Source organism: Gambusia affinis, linkage group LG10, assembly GCF_019740435.1.
Source record: "Gambusia affinis linkage group LG10, SWU_Gaff_1.0, whole genome shotgun sequence".
Taxonomy (NCBI): Eukaryota; Metazoa; Chordata; class Actinopteri; order Cyprinodontiformes; family Poeciliidae; genus Gambusia; species Gambusia affinis.
Window position 1 is genome coordinate 9,729,234 of NC_057877.1, and position 20,200 is coordinate 9,749,433.

General features: G+C 37.5%; 1 protein-coding gene across 2 annotated transcripts; it reads left to right on the plus strand.

Moving 5' to 3' along the window:
* Nucleotides 1–17,903: 17,903 nt before the first annotated feature.
* si:ch211-212d10.1 (granzyme E) lies at nt 17,904–19,904 on the plus strand. Of its 2 annotated transcripts, none has more exons than XM_044129155.1 (5): nt 17,904–17,996; nt 18,157–18,316; nt 18,449–18,587; nt 18,778–19,002; nt 19,128–19,904. In XM_044129155.1, the coding sequence occupies exons 1-5, from the start codon at nt 17,939–17,941 to the stop codon at nt 19,290–19,292; spliced, it is 747 nt and encodes a 248-aa protein (XP_043985090.1). In that variant the 5' UTR covers nt 17,904–17,938; the 3' UTR covers nt 19,293–19,904. The 2 variants fall into 2 exon arrangements, with proteins under 2 accessions (XP_043985090.1, XP_043985091.1); XM_044129156.1 differs by having other exon boundaries at nt 18,778–18,997; nt 19,128–19,280.
* The last annotated feature ends 296 nt before the right edge of the window (nt 19,905–20,200 follow it).

Consider the following 20,200-nt stretch of genomic DNA (forward strand, 5'->3'; position numbering starts at 1 on the left):
ACCTTCTTTAATAAATCCAAAGGAACCCTTTGTTCAAAGGTACCAAACAATATAACAATGTTGACTTTTAAAGTTATGAATTTGTATTTGCCTTCTTTATAGGCTAAAAACTTTGTTAGGTTTAAACTTTCTTCTTTGATAAAACTCATTAGATTGTGGTTAAATCAAAAGCAGACATATTTGATTTAATCCTTTTCATGCTCTATGGTAAATGGGTAAGGGGTGATAAGGTTATGATTGCATCATGATGACAAAACAATTACAAGAATTGTTTTTATCTCTAAAACCTGGGAACTTGAAGACAAAAATAGCTCTATTAACGCAGTTTAAGCTTACGGCTTGAAGTGGAATTTCTTCCTAAACAAAACTGAGCAGCGATGTAGGATCATCAGCAGAAGACATGTAAGATACAAGAAACATCCTGAACCTGTTAAATAGTGTTGATGTTAATGTGACAAAGTGCACCACAAGTTAGCCAAAAGGAAAAAGTCTTTGTTCATTGCCTGCTTGTTGAAGCTACAGTGTTCGATCATCCATGGCTATTGGCTTGACCCTTGACATTGTGCTGAACCCCAAAGCACCATCTTCTACTGACATGCAGCAATGTGTGATGCTGTGTGAATGTGAGCATGCAATGGAGAAACACTTTACTTGCATTTTATCTTCTGAAGGAAACATGCAATCAGCCCTGTTATCTTGCTTAGAGGTTGCTTGGTTGGTTTGCAACTTTGCCTCGCAAAAGTATTCATGCGAGTTGAACGCTTTTCAATTTCTCACGTGACAATGAAAATCACAAACGTGAATGTTTTTATCAGGATTTATTTCGAAGACTGACAAAATTGCAAAGTGGAAAGAATATATTTCAAGGTTATCAAAATGTTTCACAAATAAAAGTCTGAAAATGTCATCTTTCATGAGAATTAAGTCTCTTATACCTACATAAAATACAGTTCAAACAATTACTTCATCAAGATGTTGTGACTGTTTTCTTTGGATGGGATTACTGGACAGAGTAAATGCTAATTCGAATGGACAAAATGTAAAAAAAAAAAATTTAGTCAGCAAAAGACTTGAGAATTGGTCAGAGGTGCCCACGGCCCAGTCAAAGTCCAGATCAAAATCCAGATACATAAAAAAAAATCTGCTGCTTGGAAACACTCTTCATTCAGTCTGACTGAACTTATTTGGAAGCATACAGAGAAAAATGGGCAAACGGCGCCAAAGACTTGCTGCTGTACGTTTGCTGAAAGGTGGTTCTAAGTATCAATTCAGCTGAATACAAATAAAAACCATATTTCATATTTGTTTTGTAAACCACAGTTATGCACTATGTTGTACTGATTTTTCATGTAAAATCACAATACAACACATTATAGTTAGCGATTGTAATGTGCTAAAATGTAAAAAAAAGATCTGGGGTTGTTAATACTTTCACAAAACCTGAGTGTAATTTGGTGTAAAATATTTAACAGTTTCTATTAAAATTAAAATGTGTGAACTGACTCAGCACAAGTCTTCTGTTTTGGCTTTTTACTACATTGATGATTAGTTCGATGCGATGCATGCCATTGTGTATTGTTTTATTTTTTTTTTATTGTAAAAAAATGCTTGCCACTTTTCAGGCTGACATCTTTCATACAAAGCGTGTTGTGTTTGCAATAGACACAGATCGGAACCCGCTTCCTGTGGTGTTAATCTCCACATCATAGTGTAGAGATGTTGGTACATCTGTGAAGACATGCATCTCTGGTAAGACGGAAACCTATTTAAAGAGAGAGTTGAATGAGAAACTTCACTGCGGATGTTTTTATCATGTTTATTTCACTCTGACTCATCGGATTTCAAACAAGAAGCCAACACAAGTAAACGTGCATTGACTACTGTACTAGAAATAGGAATAAAAGTCCCCATTTCTTCCTGTTTTCCTTAGATTTTGCTTCAAGAAGTGTCCTTTCTGGTAATTTAAATTGATCAGAATAAAAATACCTTTTGCAGCATGTAATACGGTTCATATCTTTTACTTAGATACACTGTATAAAACAGAGATAGCCTTTTTTGCCTGAATCAAACTATACATTATATGTTTCAGCTCAGTTAGGATTGGTAATGCCAGAGATGTTTTTCATATTTGTTTTGTAATGTTCTCCAAATTTTGTTTACTATGCAGCTATTTTGACACACAAAACTAACCTAAAGGTGACCTATTTAGCATCAGGATATGACATAGTGTTGGACTGTGAGGAAGACACTATTCATGTAGTCAAGTAAGTGTACATTTTTACTTGACTATAGAGGCTAAAAGGTTGTGTGTTAGTACGTTTAAACATCTGGATTCAAATGTAATTTAGAAATAACGTCATACGAATAATTCACTTTCGATGCGGTTTTACAAATCAGTCATGATCAACAAAATGTGACTTTTTCTGTAGCCTTTAAAACAACCCTTCAAAAGATAGCAAAGACTTTAACAACAGCAAAATTAAATCAGAGTTTTTTTTTTGTTTTTTAATAGAAAAAACAAACAAAAAAACATATTTCCAGAAACAAGCTGGGAAATGAGGTCACTTGTTGAACAAACCCTTAGTAGTTTTTTGTTGGCTCTATGTAGCACTCAAATTCAAAAGCTGACTTGATGGGAAGAGATCTGGACTCTGTATTATAGAAAATACGCCCTCACAGAGAGTAGGAGTACAAAGAAAGGGTCAAACGCCCACTGTGTAACAAGTTTCAAGGTGCTTTTGATCTGAGCTTCTTGAGATCTACATTGTATCTGCAAGAACGTTTCTGTTGTTTGAGGATCTTTTATCAGATGATAGATTATTTCCATGTCAAGGCTTTGATGATTTTGCTATGTATGTCAAAAAAGAACTCATTTTCACGACAAGCTGCATTTTGAAACTAGAATGCATTCCAACAAGTTGCTAGTGTCCTCATTGTTTTTCACTCACCATGTATATGAAAAGAGCAGATTTTCATAGCCTATAAGCAGTGATTATGTCATAACACCGTGTGCTAAAACAGTGTTGGCAGCATAATGCTGTCAGCCATTTCTGTTTTGTCACAAGTGGTGAATCGCATGCCAATACAGCCAGAGTTACAATCAAATCGTTCAGACCAGAGCACATTTGTTTGAATTGTCCAGACAAAATTCAGGTTGAAAAAAACGTTGGTAATACCTTTTTTTTTTAAAGGTTTTATTGGCTCTAGTGGCCTTTTATTGATAGGAAAGTGGGTAATGACATGCGGCAAAGGTCACCAGGCCAGGAATCGAACCTGCGATGGCCGCGTCAAGGACTAAGGCCTCCTTATGTGGGTTGTGCTTAATCCCTGAGCCACCACAGCACATCCGGAAAGTCCCCATCTTATCTGGCTGAGTTTGAGCTATATCAAGAAATTAAAGGGGGTTTTGCCATTTCAGCCCACACTATGACAAAATCTGTGACTGACGACTTGGTAACAGCCATATACTGCAGAATGACATAATAACAAGAGCTCAAAGAAAGGGTGCACTGATACATGCCACCGTATTGATTAAATCAAAGAAGAATAAGCTGAGAAGTGCAAACCTAGAGGAAACAACCTCCAGATACTTGCAGCTTTAATTGCAGTGTGAATCAACTCTAACTATTGACTCATGCTGGCTAAAGACAGATGCACAGATTTTTATCAGTTTTTTTAAATAAAACATTTGGAAAATGTGTATTGTTTTCCTTTCACTTGACATTTATGTTCCACCCTGAGAAGGTCTGTCACCTAAAATCACAAAAATATACACTAAAGTTTGTGGTTGTGGTTTACTCCTTTTAGTAAAGACTGGTTTATGCAAAAAATCTGCAGCTGATTGTTAATCTCTTAGAGGAAAAACTAGTGTTTGACTTGAGAATGATAAAATAGTGATTGGCCCATACACAATTGTAGGTTGCATTTATCTTCAAAGTGATTGTGCATCATTTCCCCATCTGTTTGGCCACATCACAAGCCAGTTGAAAACGAACACATCCAAGACCTCAAAAAGAAAATCAGACAACAACTACTGCTGAGAGCAGAACCTTCCTAGACATGAATCACTGAAGTAAGCAAATAAATATTAATGTGTATTAGATACTAGATAAAAAAAAAAGTTTTTTTTTTGCTGGGGTTCATTCTTATTCATATTACATGTATATGTCTTCCTATAAAACCATGTTTCAGTAACAGATTTATTATGTCCACATTAACTTTTGTATGCAAGAGACAGTTGCCTCTATTCTTATCTTCCTACTTGTTCAGTTTCTCAACAAAAATGAAGAAGCTTGCTTTCCCGGAACAATGATGCTTTCGCTGCTTTGTTTTTTCCAATGTTTCCAGTTTTGTCTTTCTAAATGGTCCTAGTTTGCATTGCAATTGCTTTAGAGCTGCACGTCAATGCTGTGGCGTAACTATAAAGCCAGAAATTGCAATGTTGAGCTGACATTAAAAGCCCATTTGGTGATCAAAACATAAATAAGAACTATTCTGGGAAGTTTACCACTCATTTCTGTGTTTAAGCCATAAAATATTCAGTAATAATTACAGACTTAAAGGAGTATCATGAGATCTTATTTATTTCTAGCTGAAGAAAAATCACCAGAGAGCGAACCACACTGTAAAATGTAATAAGTTCACTTTACTTAAAAAAAGTTAGGAAACCGATTGCCTCAAAATCTTCAAGTAAAGTAGCTAATTCATTTTAAGGTGTTATTGCTAAAAATAACTATGTTTAGACCACTCAGATAAAGGCAGTAAACCTGAGTGCCGTTAACTCAAAATCATTAATTGGGTTAACTGTAAAATATTCCTTCAGACAACTCATGCAATGGCAGTAAACTTGAGTGCCGTTAACTCAAAATCATTAGTAAAGTTGACTATAAAATGTCAATTATGACTACTTCAAATTGTGAGTTATGCCAATTAAGCAGTACTCATAAAAATAAGTTATACTTACACGTTTAAGAGTTCACATTACTTGCAAAATATCAGGAAACCGATTGCCTTGATATGTTCAAGTAAGATGAACCAAAGAGCCAACAGACAACAATTTGAATGGAAAAAATGTTTAATAATTAAACAAGTTTATCTTAAATACAAGGTTCTCAAGTGTGGTTACATACACACTAACCTGGAAACAAAGTTTTCCATAGAATTTTTTTAGGGGAAAAAATGACACGACTTTTTTTCTAGGGTAGCCCTCAATATAATATTGAATCCTTCAAATGGCCCTCAGTCTTTAAAACTTTGAGAATCCCTGCTTAAATGTCTTTGTTGACTGGTGTGAAACAAAAACTCAATTCTCAATACTAGAGCCCAATATTTATCATAACATTGATAAAGTAAATAATGAAGTAGTGAAGTGAAGTAATGTTTCTCCTCATTAACATAAAACCATTTAGTAGTCTGCAAATGCAATGATGCTCTCTCCAACAAAAAAAGAATCAAACAAGAAATAAAAATCACTTTTCCAATAAGGGTAAAGGTATCAACGTTGATCCATAATGTCACATCACATTCACTCATTGCATCAGAAGATTTTTAAGTGATTGTATTTTTGGTTTTAGGGATTTATGTCCAAGTGACAGAAGCACCCTTTGGATGAAGTCAAAGGTGTACTTCAGTTGTTGAGGGTACTCCAAATTCAGAGTATAAATAAGTCCAAAGAGCAAGCACATGGCATGTGGAAGATTCCCAAGATCATTCATGACAAGACTTCCTTCCAAAATGATGGCAGTACTTGAAGACTGGAGGTGCAGTGAGTCAGTGGAGGCCTGCCTGTCCTCAGGAATGATGGTCAGGATCCCAATGGGGGTGTGAGACACGTCTGGGTCTTCGCAGTCCTAACAACAATAGAAGTAACACCACAATTACATATCAACATAACACTTCTTTAGGGTGACCAGACGTCCTCTTTTTTCCCGGACATGTCCTACTTTTCAGACCTAAAAAAATGTCCGGGGGGAATTTAAAAATCGTTAGGGATTTTGGTCAACTGCCTCAAAACACATTACATTGTGATTACATTGCCACTCCGTTCCACTACTCCATTCCAGGTTTTTTTGTATGGCAAAGAAATCGGTAGCACGTGTGTACATGTGCTACCGATTTCTTGTGCTACCGCTGGTTCTACCCCCCCCCCCACCCGCCGTCTCCCCCATCTCCACCCCCCGTTGGCGCATGTGTGTCAGCCGATTTTACCCCCCCGCCAACAAAAAAAGAAGTGTCCTCCTTTTCAGAAACCCAAATCTGGTGACCCTACACTTCTTCATCACGGCTGCTTCTCCTACAGTTTACAGCTGTCCCACCTATGGCAGTCTACTCATCATAAACCTTCTATAACAGTACAGCGGCTTTTTTAACCCGTCAACATCTTTATCTTATCCCTTTTCCTTTTTTTGTTTTGCGCCCCGGACAGCTTTTTTGCTCTGCCGCTCCATCTTGTTGCCACTAAATAAACATGATATTTTCGACTAACGTTAGTCCCAGGCATCGCTAAATCATTACACATAAAGTTAACCTCAAAACCTGGACTTACGGATGAATTATACGGCCGAGATAACGAATATAAGTTTGCTAAAAAACAGTGGGACTTACCGTGACAAAACTTAGCTGCAGCAACCGCCGTATTGTTGACAGTTTGGCGTTTCTTTCAAACACGTCGTCACTCGTCAGTGTCCAATGCGCATGTGCGTTCAACGAGAGCTGCCGAATGATGCCGAGTTTTCTGCTGGTTATGCAGATGCGTTTTGCTCACTCATAACTCCAAGTTCGGGTTACTTGCTGCTGATGAGTTTGATTACTTGCCTCAGTAGAAAGTTGTCTTTGCTAAGTTTAAGTTAGTATAGTCAACAAAGTAAGCTGGAATGAGTTCAGGTCACTTTTCTTTTTGAGTACACTTTACTTTGACATTTTACAGTGCTCAGTGGCAGGAAGAAAATGTTAATCATAAAATTAAACGTATAAAACCACACACAAATCATGTCCCCACACAAACCCATAAAGCCTGAGCACATATATACACTGATCTGACCTGTCGGGAATCATTAGATAAGAAGGGCTCATCTGTTTTCTACATTTAAATTTCTTCTATAATGGCAAAAACAGGCTATCTAACTCTCCCTGTAAAGTGGGCCAGACCAGTCTAGAGATACACTGTGTATTGTTCTCACCCTCTTCCTCTTCATCCACATTCTGTTGATCTACTCTCACGATTAAAATACTTTCAGAAAACCGGCTTCTTCTTTCCCCTACTCACTGCCAAATACTCAGAATACCAATGTCAATTCCCATCTGCTGGGACCAATCTAGTAAAGGCTTCCTGCATAAAGGGAATGGGGCAATGAGAAACTTGGCGACAGTACAAACCATTCATGGTGCAGGTATTCCTATTTTGCACAAACAGATGAGGGAAGATCTTTTTTCATGTGTCATAAATGTATTTTATAAGAAGCTTTCATTGAATATCAAAACAGAGGTGATCTCTGAATAAGTGTAAATGTCAGGCCTGAATCAAATTGTGTGTATGAATTAGACACTGACAATACACATTGGATGGGTAAGGTGCCTCTTTAATGAACAAAAATAATTCATAAATACAGTATTTCAAAGTCACACTCAAGCAGTCGTTTTGGCAGACAGTCAAAACCACATAGCCTCACCCTAGCCATAACCTTTACCTAAACCCAATGTCAACCCAACGTTACATCTTCTCTCTCTGTAAGAGTTACCATGTGTTTGTTTGCCTTTGTTTACATTCAGACTGAGAAAGTTTAAACCAGTTAAATCCGCTACAATTGTATGGAAAAGCAACACTAATGCACCCATACAACTTTTCATCGGTCTCTGGACTTCATAAAGGGCTGTACAAGTACAACCCATTCACTGTATATCTGACTCCTAATTTGCCACACCACAAAAAGGCCTAGTGTATTTGTCGTAAGTTGCTTTCTCACAATCCTTGTTTGCAGTTCAGTGAAAACCTACACAGCACCTTTTTCATCTGCCTGTTTTTCTTTCCACACCATTTGACCAGTCCACTTGTATTTCAGAGGCGCTCCCTATGGGCAGAACACTAGATCTTTGTCCTGAGACGGGCTGATGAGGAGACATTGAGCGCTGGAGTTCTGCAAAGGTTTCCACCTATTCAGAAATGCACGTGAGGTTCATCTGGTTTCCTTTGACCCTGTCAGTCTTAACGTTCACTATGTCATATGTCAGCAAAAAAGATCTCTATGATTGAGTATTGCTCAATAGGCAGAGAAAGGTTTATGTTCCCACACTCTGACAACTTTGACATCTAGTGTACATGTCTTACAATGGGGCTGCACAGTGGTGCAGTTGGTAGAGATGTTGCCTTGCAGCAAGAAGGTCCTGGGTTCGATTCCCGGCCAGAAAGTAGCTGGAGATAGACACCAGCAACCCTCCCAACCCCATTAGGGACAGGGGTGAACAGAAAATGGATGGATGGATGTCTTACAATATTAATGGATCCATAGACCTGTCAAAAAGTTGAAAAAACAAAGAAAAGATACTTTCAGTCGCAACTTATACCCATGTAAATTAGAATTCCAGAATAGGTTGATTTGAAATCTCTAAGAGTTTAACGTATACTTTACTTTAAAGGTTCACTCAAAGAAGCATGTTAAGGCTCTCTGTTTTATGCACATTGTACTTACAGAGTCTTCCTGTAGGTTTTTGGGACGAGATTTGTGGCAGCACCTGACCTTATAATGAAATCCAGGACGCAATGACAACAACTTATCTCATAAATCTTAAGCAACTGCTGGTAATACACTTTTCTGAAAAGTCTGCCATGCTCTTAATTCACTCGCATAAGTTTTATGTATATACCCTTACTTATCTTGTCATTTGAAACTTTCTCTGGTCTTTGTACTACGAGTACCAAGAGTTGAGGAAGAACAGCGTAAATTGTGTCTTGAAGTACTGCACTCTGAAATAATATTTGTGTCCTTTAAGCATTTTCTGTAATGACATCAGCCCTTTGAGTATAACAAAACAGAAGTTGTCTGTCAGAAAACAGTTGCTTTTCACAGTTCCTTTGTTTGCTACATAGTCTTCTCACTACTGCCATCGACTTCAGATGAGCATATGTCACTAGTGGTAGCATATTATTTTGTAAAACCTCACAGAACATTGCTTGATTTTAATTCCCCCCCAACAAATTCCTCCCATATGGATCTTTCTGTTCTGAGCCTGTGAGGGCCTCTTTCAATCAGTCAGAAAGTCCAACACACGTTTTTATTTACCAAAACCATTCTTTAGTGTTTTTTGGGATCAAAACCAGCATCAGTCATCAGAGCAAGTTTCAAGCTGCTTGCCCCACATCGCTCTTGAGGGATTTTGATTTGGTTCAAACTAAAAGAAGAGCATACATGTGAGTTAGGAAACTAAAGTAACAGGAAGTTAAACTACGATAGTCTTTTGTCAAATTTATGCTGTACAAAAAGTCTGGTATTTCAAGGTGCTCTTCTTCTTCTTAAGCAAAAAGAGTGAGACAGTTCACGGCAAAAAAACAAAAAACAAAAAAAAAAAAAAACAAGTAATTGTAATGAAATGTAAGATCATTCACCAACCACGACTTGATTTGTTGCATTTCCTCACTTTTAGTAGGCTGTCTTTTAGGGACCGCGCGGAGGAGCTTGAGACACAGAATCTTTGTGGCCATATCACTTTCCGACAAAAATGTGGCCTGTTTTGATGGAATTCCTGACTTCTTATTATACTTCTTTAAATGTGATACATCTAAATATGAATTCCATCTCCACAGCGGAGACACAGCATATGTTTTTTGAATTGAAAAGATTCAAGCAGAACATTAAATATCCACAGCGCTGACATAACTTATGCCATTCAAAGCTCAGTCAAATGCTTCCATTTTTTTTTCTTTTCCTCTCTTTAATGCCCTTGTTAAGGACCATCTCAGCTATGTTACCTTTAACATAACTCTCATATATGAGAGAAACTGAAAAAGAGAACTTACAGAAATAAGCACTATTGCAGTATTTGGAGTCTTAGCATGAGGAAAACTGTGGTATCTTACTAGTAGAGAAAACCACCAGTAAGTAGTACATAAGTGAAGCACCGTACATCACATCTATACTGACAGCTGTCAAAGAAAAGTGAACAGAATGGATCAAATTCAGATCATAAGGGATTTAATCAAAAATCTCATACCACAGGTCAGTCACACATTCTATTGTGGTAATGTGAACTTTCTTAGAAACTTTTTTTTATTTCTAATGTTATAATCGTCGATGCACAAATGTGTTAAATTTCTAAATCTGTCCCTGGAAAAGGTACAAAAGTACAAACAGACAATAACTATATAATTATGCATGCATTCCAGATGTGTGGATATTTATGATTTCCTTTATTCTTAAGTGTTGGTTTCAGTGAATCAAATATATACAACAGCTGCATTAGCTGGAGCTTTGAATTTTGACTTCTTTTCTGATTATAAATTTTTTTTTAAATGTAAAAAAAAGCAAATCCATCCATCCATCCATTTTCTGAACACCCTTCGTCCCTAATGGGGTCAGGAGGGTTGCTGGTGTCTATTTTCAGCTGTGTCCCGGGCGAGAGGTGGGGTTCACCCTGGACAGGTCGCCAGTCTGTCGCAGGGCAACACAGAGACAAACAAGACAACCCACCATGCACACACACACCTAGGGAGAATTTAGAGAGTCCAATTAACCTGACAGTCATGTTTTTGGACTGTGGGAGGAAGCCGGAGAACCCGGAGAGAACCCACCATGCACAGGGAGAACATACAAACTCCATGCAGAAAGACGCCGGGCCGGGAATCGAACCCAGGACCTTCTTGCTGCAAGACAACAGCTCTACCAACTGCCCCACTGTGCAGCCCAAAAAACAAAAAAAGCTAATCAAATATCCTAAAGATTATAGAGATGAAAACCAAAAAAAAAAAAAAAATATCACAGAAACCTTTATAAAAGGAGACATTGCCAGTTGGAATTATTGACTTGTTTGATGCCATTTATTGGAATTTAGGATTGATGAAGAATCATACGACTGGCAGCCTAACAATTAAAATATTAAACAAAATCTGGCTTCGGTAATGCACTGGAAAGACCATAAACGCTTGGCACCTCTTCCTGGTGATCACTGGTTTGGTCACTCACTGCTGATAGGAGACATCCAATTCATTACCAATATTTGTTGCCAGAGTGTTGGTTACACTGGCACAAACAGCAGGAACCACGTATTTCCTAAGTAGTTAGGGTCAGCACTGCAGTCAGGCCATTCAATTCTCTCCACTCCAAATGTTTTGGGGGTCTTTGACAAACCCTGCTCTGTGCACGTCAGAGCAGGGTTTGTCTCTGTGTGAGGGTTTTACTCAGACCACTTATGCTTTGCTTATGCAATGTTACCAGGCACCAGATTTCATCATACGATTCACCTTATTTAGTTTAAAAGCAAATATGCAACAATCCACATTCAGGATTCCTAGACTTTCAAACCTTGAAAAACTGTTGCTATATCTTTTCATCTTATACTGATAAGTTGCTGCACTATGTTCTGTTTAACCACATGCATACGTGCTCAAGTTGTTTGAGCTGTTTCCTTTGCAACTGAAATCAGATGAGTGTCAAGATCGAGGCTGAAACGGGGGCAGCAAATTAGCTCATTTTATGAAACGCTGTAAATTATAGAAACATTGTAGTTCTGTGTAGAATTAATGCATTCCCAGTTACTTGGCAGTCCAGAGAGGTAGTTTTTGAAGCCAAGTGTTTTCCCAATTTCTTGGAATATATTTGGAAGAAAAGTCTGAAAAGTTTGTGTAGTAAAGTACTGGCATTTAACCAAGTCACATGAATTTTTTCTCACTGTGTAAAATCTCCAAGTGTATCTCACTGAATAAAATACTCATTAGTAAGGTCAGGGGGAGGTCATTATGCAATGAAGCGTTATTTAACGTTTTAGATTTTATGTTTCTCAGAACAGCAGGTTTGCTATCTTTTGCAGGTGGTTGTAAGTTAGCCCTAATCATTTTGTTAATATAAGATAAGTGTTTATTTTGCCTCTGCTTTTTTGCCTTCTAGGTTTTAAAAGGTTCAGTGGAGATATGGATACTTGCAGTATTTTTTATTTTTTTTGATAGTTAACTTTTGAAGCTGGGGTCATATTTGAGAAGAGATAAAGTTAAGATGATATCAGGATGATTGCAAAATAATCCAGTCAGTATCACATCAGCACAGGTCTCCTCTGAGCGTCCGCATATGTGTTTTCAGTTAAAGACACGGCTTGATCTATTGCGACTGTTCCAGGAAGTTCTGTTTCTCTGTCCGTTGGTTTTATTGTTGTCAGTCTTTCTTTCTTTCTTAATAAATATGTAATTTTGCTTTGATTAATAGCCACTATCACATTTCCTTTTACCTTGTTGGTATGTCCAATGGATAAACCAGCCACTCTTGTCAGCCCCGTGATCCTCGTAAAAGGGATAGGCTAGTGGTAAAGACTAGACTTCTACCAAACAAGCTTCTCTTTGGAAGTCCTTCTGTGATTGCCATTACAGCCCTGGACTCCAGGCACTCACATCCTAAAACCTGCTTACACAACTCCTTTACCCCCTCCTTTCTTCTTTTTTAAACACATTAAAACTTTTTTTTTTTTTTTTGCTTCACTAAAACAATTACATGAAGGTTTATGAGAAAGATATAAAGGGAACATACTTGTGTCTAGACATAAGAAGTGATGTAAAAGACATATTCATACACTGTGGTTAATAAGATGCATTCCTTCATGTTTGATCATTCTGCCAAAAAGATGAAAAGAAAGTTAAAGCCAAGAGTGGCCTCGATACTTTGGATCTTTTGGTTACTTAGATCTGAAGTATATCATACATTCATTGTCCAGCCAGTGCTAAGGTATCCATACTCCTTGGATTTTTTCCAATGATATTGTCAGAGTCTTTGATGTGATAGACCTCCACAAGCAACTTTGTCGAAAGAAAAGACGCATGGTTTCAGATTCCTCCTTAAGACCTAATTGTTGCTTGATTTGGGTGTGTTGAAGCAGAGACGCATGGAAACGTTGCAGGACAGTTCCCCTCAAGAAAAGGAAATTGAGACCCTTGGAAGTGAAAGGATTTTCCATGAGCCACGGATCCTTCTCCCTCTACATGTTTGTCTTCAAATCAGAAGATGGTGGTGCTCGCTTTGCTCTGTGGAGAGAATGAACTGTAGGCCAAGGCTGCATGTCTAGATGGTGTGAGCGCCCCAGAGTCCTGAAGGCCTGTGGAGGAGATCTGTGGGATTCTACAGCACCTCTTCAACCTTGGGTTGACCCAGAAAAAGGTTCCAATGTTGTGGAAGACATCCTGCCTGAGTCCAGTACCAAAGAAAACAGAGCTGTTGCCATTATGTCCCACAATATGAAGGTCATGAAGAGCCTAATTGTAACTGGGAAAGCAAAGAATTACCATTTCAACAAACTCACTGTCATCTGGACAAAGCAAGCAGCATTGTGAGGATCATGTTATTTGATTTCTCCATGTAGGTTCTTTGTTTTTTCACAAGATATTTCTGATATTCACAATGTGTGAAGTGGTTGTTGGACGGTGTAATCTCTTCAGCGATCTTAAGTAACAGCATCAAAGCCAGTGAATTAAATAGTTTGACCGTGGTCATAAAGAACAATGGTTCCACTGTAAAATATCTGGAGATGATTGTGCAACGGAAGACTCATCATAAAACAAACAAACAAAAAAAAACCATTCTGGCAAACCCTGAGGATTCACTTTATCAGTCTTTTGTACAACAATGGTGTCTTCAGGTAGAGGCTTCTTCATCATCATAGTAACACAGACTGCTGCAGGATATCCTTCCTGCTCACAGTCAGCAGCATCTACAACAACTCCTTGAAGAGCCTTGGGTAACAAACAACAACGTTTAACTTCCTTTGAAATTACAAATATTTTTTTAATTTTCAGCTATCAGTAGGCTCAACTAATTACATCATACTTTTACTAATAAAAATTGACTGAGGTTTGGTTCCCGACCTGAGAGAACAACACTTTCTCTGTTCTTGTAATTTATAAATCTGCTCTGTTCGGCCTGAACTCCTTTTCTTTGCGACTCAATTCTAATCATTTCTTCATTCCTGTAGTTCCACGGGTTAGATTTCACCTCAAGTTCCGCAGACCACACTTTGAAATAAATTATATTTTTATTCGCTGTCTTATGACATGATAACATCAGAATAATGTTACCTTTGAGGGTGAATGACAGACACAGAGTCTCCCCTTAGAAACCAATAGCTTTGATCTCAAAATGTCAACAGAGCTTGTTGAATCTTGTGAGTAATACCACAGAAGCACTGGTGAATAAATTATGACCAGCTATATTACAGCTCACTGAGTCGGACTGATTCATGCTGAGGCATACACTATTTGAGTCAATTACAAGTTAACTTGCACTGACATTTTTAAAAAACGTTTTTTCATGCATTGCAAATTTATGGAAATGGCAGTCCAGGCCAAAGTATTTAGGATACATGTAGAAAATGGTGCATTGGTTATCTGACTCTTCTTTTTTTTATTTCTGAAATAGGCAAGACACCAGAGTAAAACATTCTGTGTAAGACGTTTATCTTCAAAAATATGCAAATTAGTTTTAGAAAAATCAAACACTTCAGCAGTGAGATGGTGCCCACGCTTTTAATACTCAAAATATGCTGGTTGTCACCATGTAACTACTTCTAAGAATTCAATCTATCTAAATATCTCCCAGACGACTTCTTGCTCTCTCACTCTCTCGTCTCAACTCTGTTATCTGTGTAGTTTTCTTCACATGAGACCACTAAGAAACAGTTTGAGAGAAAATGTTCTTTTTCTCTTTCTTCAATAACGCTGGATCTTGAAATGACTGATGGGCTTTTCTTTCCTCTCCAATTTCACAGCCTAACAATCAGGCACACTCACTCAAAATTCGAAGGAATTAAAACAAACTCATCTGCATAAATAAAGCAACTTTCCCCCCCAATACATTTCTCATTTTAGCATGAGTAAATAATAACAATAATAATAAAACCAGTCCCATTCAGAAGACAGTTGAATGAATATGCTTTTGTGGTGGTCTATATTTTCTGCTCTAAATGTCCCAACTCCCCCCTCTCCCTCCAAAAAAAAAAAGTTACTTAACAGTATACTAATAATAATGATTCACATGGTGACTACAAGTGTACATTCACAATCAGGTCATTCTTTAAGGCCTTACTTTCCTACATAAGGAGGCCACTAGAAGCCACATCCTTATACAAACAATGTGTTGCCTACATGAGCAATGCAAGAACTTTTCTTTGTCTAAAGCAGGACAGACCGGGCGCTTGAACTTGTCAGAGAGATCTGACTCTACTGCTCAGCTCTGTAGCTCAGCTGGTCTGCAACCGCATCATGTTTAGCTACAGCACAGTGGCGGTACTATTGGTTGTTCTCACGTTGTTTGGTCCAGTTAAGGTAATTCTTGTCATTTAATTTAAAAAAGGCCACATATATCTCTATATACATATATTTTTTTGTAAGTAGACAGTGTGTCAAATACACAGGGAAATGTCAAAGAGCTTGTGTTTACCTGACTCTAAAATTATTTAAATCAAACTTTTGTCATGATTAGTTATGAACCCAGTCCCAAAGAGCCAACAGATGAATTTGCAGAGTATTTGAGGAAAATATATATATAAAAAAATATTTACAATAAGGGAGAGCAAATACAAAACTGCAAGGGAAACTATGAGGGAGACAGCGGCAGAATCCAGCGTTCAGCGAATGGACAATGATGAGCTTAAATAGAGAGTTTGTTTACTGGGCAGAGATCCGGTGTCTGATTGGTAATGGGTTGAGGCCAGACGGCTAGACTGAAGGAGGAGAGAGAAAGTCAGGAGAGGAGCAGGAAGTAAAAAACATAACAACTCAAAGTGAGATCCTATCATAAGTAAATAAACAGCTTTAAAAAAGTATAATCTAAATAGGCAGAAGGAGGAAGAAAAAGAAAACTCACCTAAACAAATCATCGAAATGCAAGGCCAAAAATGATCTGAAATAACCCGAGATCCTGACTGCTTTAGGTTTAGAAATTCTGCAAATACAATGTGCAACATGTTTAGTAAACAAATGTTGAACCAAGATGAAAGTACATTTCAAACTGCTTTATGGAGATAAATATGTAAAAGTCATATAATAAAAGGGCATGTACTGTATTTTGAAGTTGCCATGATATTTTATGAACTATTTTATTCAGAGGGTCCAAAAATGGATTCTCAGATGCATCGTGCTGTACGGGAGGAAGTGAACTCCTGTGGCAGAAAAGCATGATTTTGAACACTTATGGTACCTCTAGAGTTTTTTCCAGTTTATTCAGGAAGAATAATTTGGAGGTGGGGAAGCTGCCGGCCCTACATGGTGCTTGTGGAGAGACGCGTCAAATGACACAAGAAATTGTGTCATTTTCTTGTGTCCACTGCTGCCCACTGTCAATCCAAGTTAGTTTTTTTTTAAACTTTTATTACTGACATGAATTGTGCTTTAACTGGCATATGATGCGAAAGCAGATTTTTCTCTTTTTTATTTCCCATTAGAGGGATTACTTAGTTTATATTGGACTTCACAGTATGTATCATTTGACAAAATGAGGTGAAGCTCATAAAAGTGGAACAAGCATTTTCACATGTACATTACATCAATAAAACCTGTAAGAATGACGTCATGCTCCTCAAGGTAAAAGTAGTTGTAAATCTTCTGTATTGGCTGTCATCTCTTTCTTTTTCATGGTATCACTTGCAAAGATCTTGATACTACAAACCATGCATGCGACCATGACACTAACAAACTAAAATAACCACAAAAAACAAATCTTAATGCTGGTTATACTTTTTTTTTTTTTGCACTATTCTTAAAGCTGAGCTCCAAAGCAAAGTTTAAAGATAACGTGACACCTATCAATCTGGCATGCCAGGATGATAAGGCTCTGATGTAATGATGCATCGTCTCTGGGGTCAAACAGCACCAGATGGACTGCTGTCCCCCAAACTCATGGAAATCAACAAAACACTGATCGGAAATGCAAACTGCAGAAAGGAAAACTTGCACTGTTCTGAAAACCTGCACATCAGATCTGGCTAATAGGTGTCATTTAATTTCACATTTTATCTGACAACTATAGCTGACACAATAACTGAGAGAATTACAAGTGAATAAATTCAGAATACTGTCAGTCCAACACATGCAATGGCTTGTGGGCTTATACATTTGTGCTGAATCATGAGCAAACAAATAAAATTAAACATGTACTCTATTGAAGGGTGTGTGTGCTTTTATTTTCGACATGTACTGATACACTGAAAACACAATGCCGCCTCCTTTTGAAGATCATGTGTAATTAATAAGGAAAGTCAGCTTTATTGCCAAAATGTTGTCACATTTTTGAGCCTTCAATCTAATTTACGCTCGTTCATTAGACATTTGCCATGTGTTATAGAGTCTGAGAAGGAGTGCAAATCACTGATTGTGTCACGAGATGTGGCATCATGTGTCACAAACAAACCTGCTTCCAAATTCATTATCATTTAAATAAATTGATTTTTTTTCTTCTTTTTTTTTTTTTTGAGATTCTTCGGTTTGCTGACTCGTAATACTAGTATAAATGTTTTCCGTGCAGCAAAAACACAATTGCAGGATTCATGGGCATTTTTACATATTGCCCCAAAGTTCTCTTTTAAAATCTGTATTTCAGTGAGGCTCTATCTGAGTGTGTCTCCAAGCCACATCATTTGCATATGCAAGTAAGACACATCCCCTTTTGGTTAAAAGCCAGGAGATAGGAGGGTTTGAACATGTCAACTATTCGTGCCTCCGCTGCTCAGCATCGTTGCTCAGCTGGACTGTGATCACATCATGTTCTTCAGTGACAAACTGCCAGTACTGATGGTCCTGCTGACTCTTTATAATCAAGGTAAGAAAATGCTTCCACAGCATGAAAGCCATCAATTTGAAGAACAGCTAGTTTGTCATTTTTGAGTTCCACAGACTGTCATAATTAAACATTACACAGCTAACTTCAACTGTATAAGATGTGTTTATATTAAATCTATTGTATCAAATGCTCCCTGTAGGCAGAACCGAAAAAATAATTGGAGGCCATGTGGCTGAGCCACACAGCAGGCCGTACATGGTGTTCATTAGAAGGCACCTGGCCAACAATGAGGAATCATTCTGTGATGGATTTCTTCTGAACGAGGATTTTGTGATGACTGCTGCCCACTGCCAAGCCAAGTCTGTCTAAAACCATCATTTTTATTTATTGACAATATTTTTGCATATTTTCGTGCATACATTTGCAATGACTGCCTATACAGAAGGAACCTGAATGCTTGCACTTTTTGTTATTGTGGTATTTCGTTACAGCAATTTTACAGTTTACCTTGGAGTTGATAATACGAAATTTTTGAAAAATGACGAAATACAGGATCGAACTGTGGAAAAAGCTTTTCCTCATGAAAATTACGACAAAAACGCATTTATTGATGATATAATGCTCCTTAAGGTAAAAAATTAACAAATACCTTCTATTTTTGCCATTTGCTTTAGTTTTTCTTCAACACACATGCCAAAAATTTTATGAGTTCAGTTCTTGCTAGAAGACAATTCATGCTAGAAACAATACATTTGCAGGAAATGTGCAAAGTACAATATAAGTTTGTATTTATATTTCATTTAACTCGTCACTGTTCTAGCTAAGCTCTAGAGCGGTGGTGAACAACTTTGTGAAACCCATCGCTCTGGCAAGCCATGATGACGTGACCCTGCCCAAATCCTGCATCGTCTCCGGCTGGGGTCAAACTCGTCCAGATGGAGTGATCTCTGACAAACTCATGGAAATGAATGTCACATTGATTGAAAATAGCAATTGTACTAAACTTAAGTTATACTGTTCAAATGGAATAGCTAGACCTGGTAAGGTATGTGATTTTTTTATTTTTATTTTTATTTTTTACAGATTAAAGCAAACTATTGAGACGTTATTGATAATATAACATCTCATTGTCACTCAAGTGATCGCTACATTATGTGTGTGTTCTTGCAGGGGGATTCTGGAGGTCCACTGGTATGTGGAGATAGCACCGCTTATGGAGTGGTGGCTTTCATGTCCCAAAACCCAAATGGTCCTTCAATGGTTGCTTACACAAAGATACCTTGCTACGTTGACTGGATCACCTCAACAATGAAAAAGGCTCTTAGCAAGGAGTAGCAGAACTTGCTAATTCAATCATGTGTAACTTTACTTTTAGTAACTTCATTGCTGAGGGAGCAATCTCACATATTTCACACTGATTGTACTGTCAGGGAAGTGCAAGCATTTAATCTTTTAAATATGTTGTTTTTCAAACAGAAAAACAACATTATGAACATAGTCCATCCATCCATCCACCCTAGTGGGTTCTGGTGAAGGGCGGTGTACACCCTGGACAGGTCGCCAGTCCATGAACATAGTCTGAGAGTGAAATTTGTTAATATTCTTCCATATTGAGTTTGAGAACCTATTTAACATTGATGTGAAATTTCAGTTTGTTGAAGCTAAACTTTAACAAATGTTTAATAACACCTAGTTAGTTGTACAATGATTGGAGATTCAATGTGTGTGAAAAGATTATCTTGCTATAAATAGAGTCCATAATATTTGTGCTATTTTATATATATATATATATATATATATATAAAACAATAAACTTGTATTCTGAAACTTGTAGTGTAGGCCTTTTTTCAGCAACTGATACACTAAAAAGAGGACAACACTCCCTCCTTGTGAAGAATGTGTGTCATTGCCTAAGGAGGAGGGTTGCCATACTTCTTGAAGTTGTAACAATAAACTTTTCATAAATCTTTTGATAATGATCTATTTCTTGCACAACACAACCCATCAAATATGCATGACTAAATAATAAATTGGCGTATGAAAAACTATTGTATGTGCCAGTTTAGGTCGCCGCCCAAAGTTGACATGATATGTTTTGCAGCTACTTTAAGAAGCGTTAATCAAAAAGTTTAAAACAAAAATTCTGAAGCTGTGTGGACGTTTGAGTGTGTGTTTGAGTCTACAAATGAGATATAATCTGTCAGGCTACTTTCATATAAGGGACACTAGAGCTCACTAAAAGC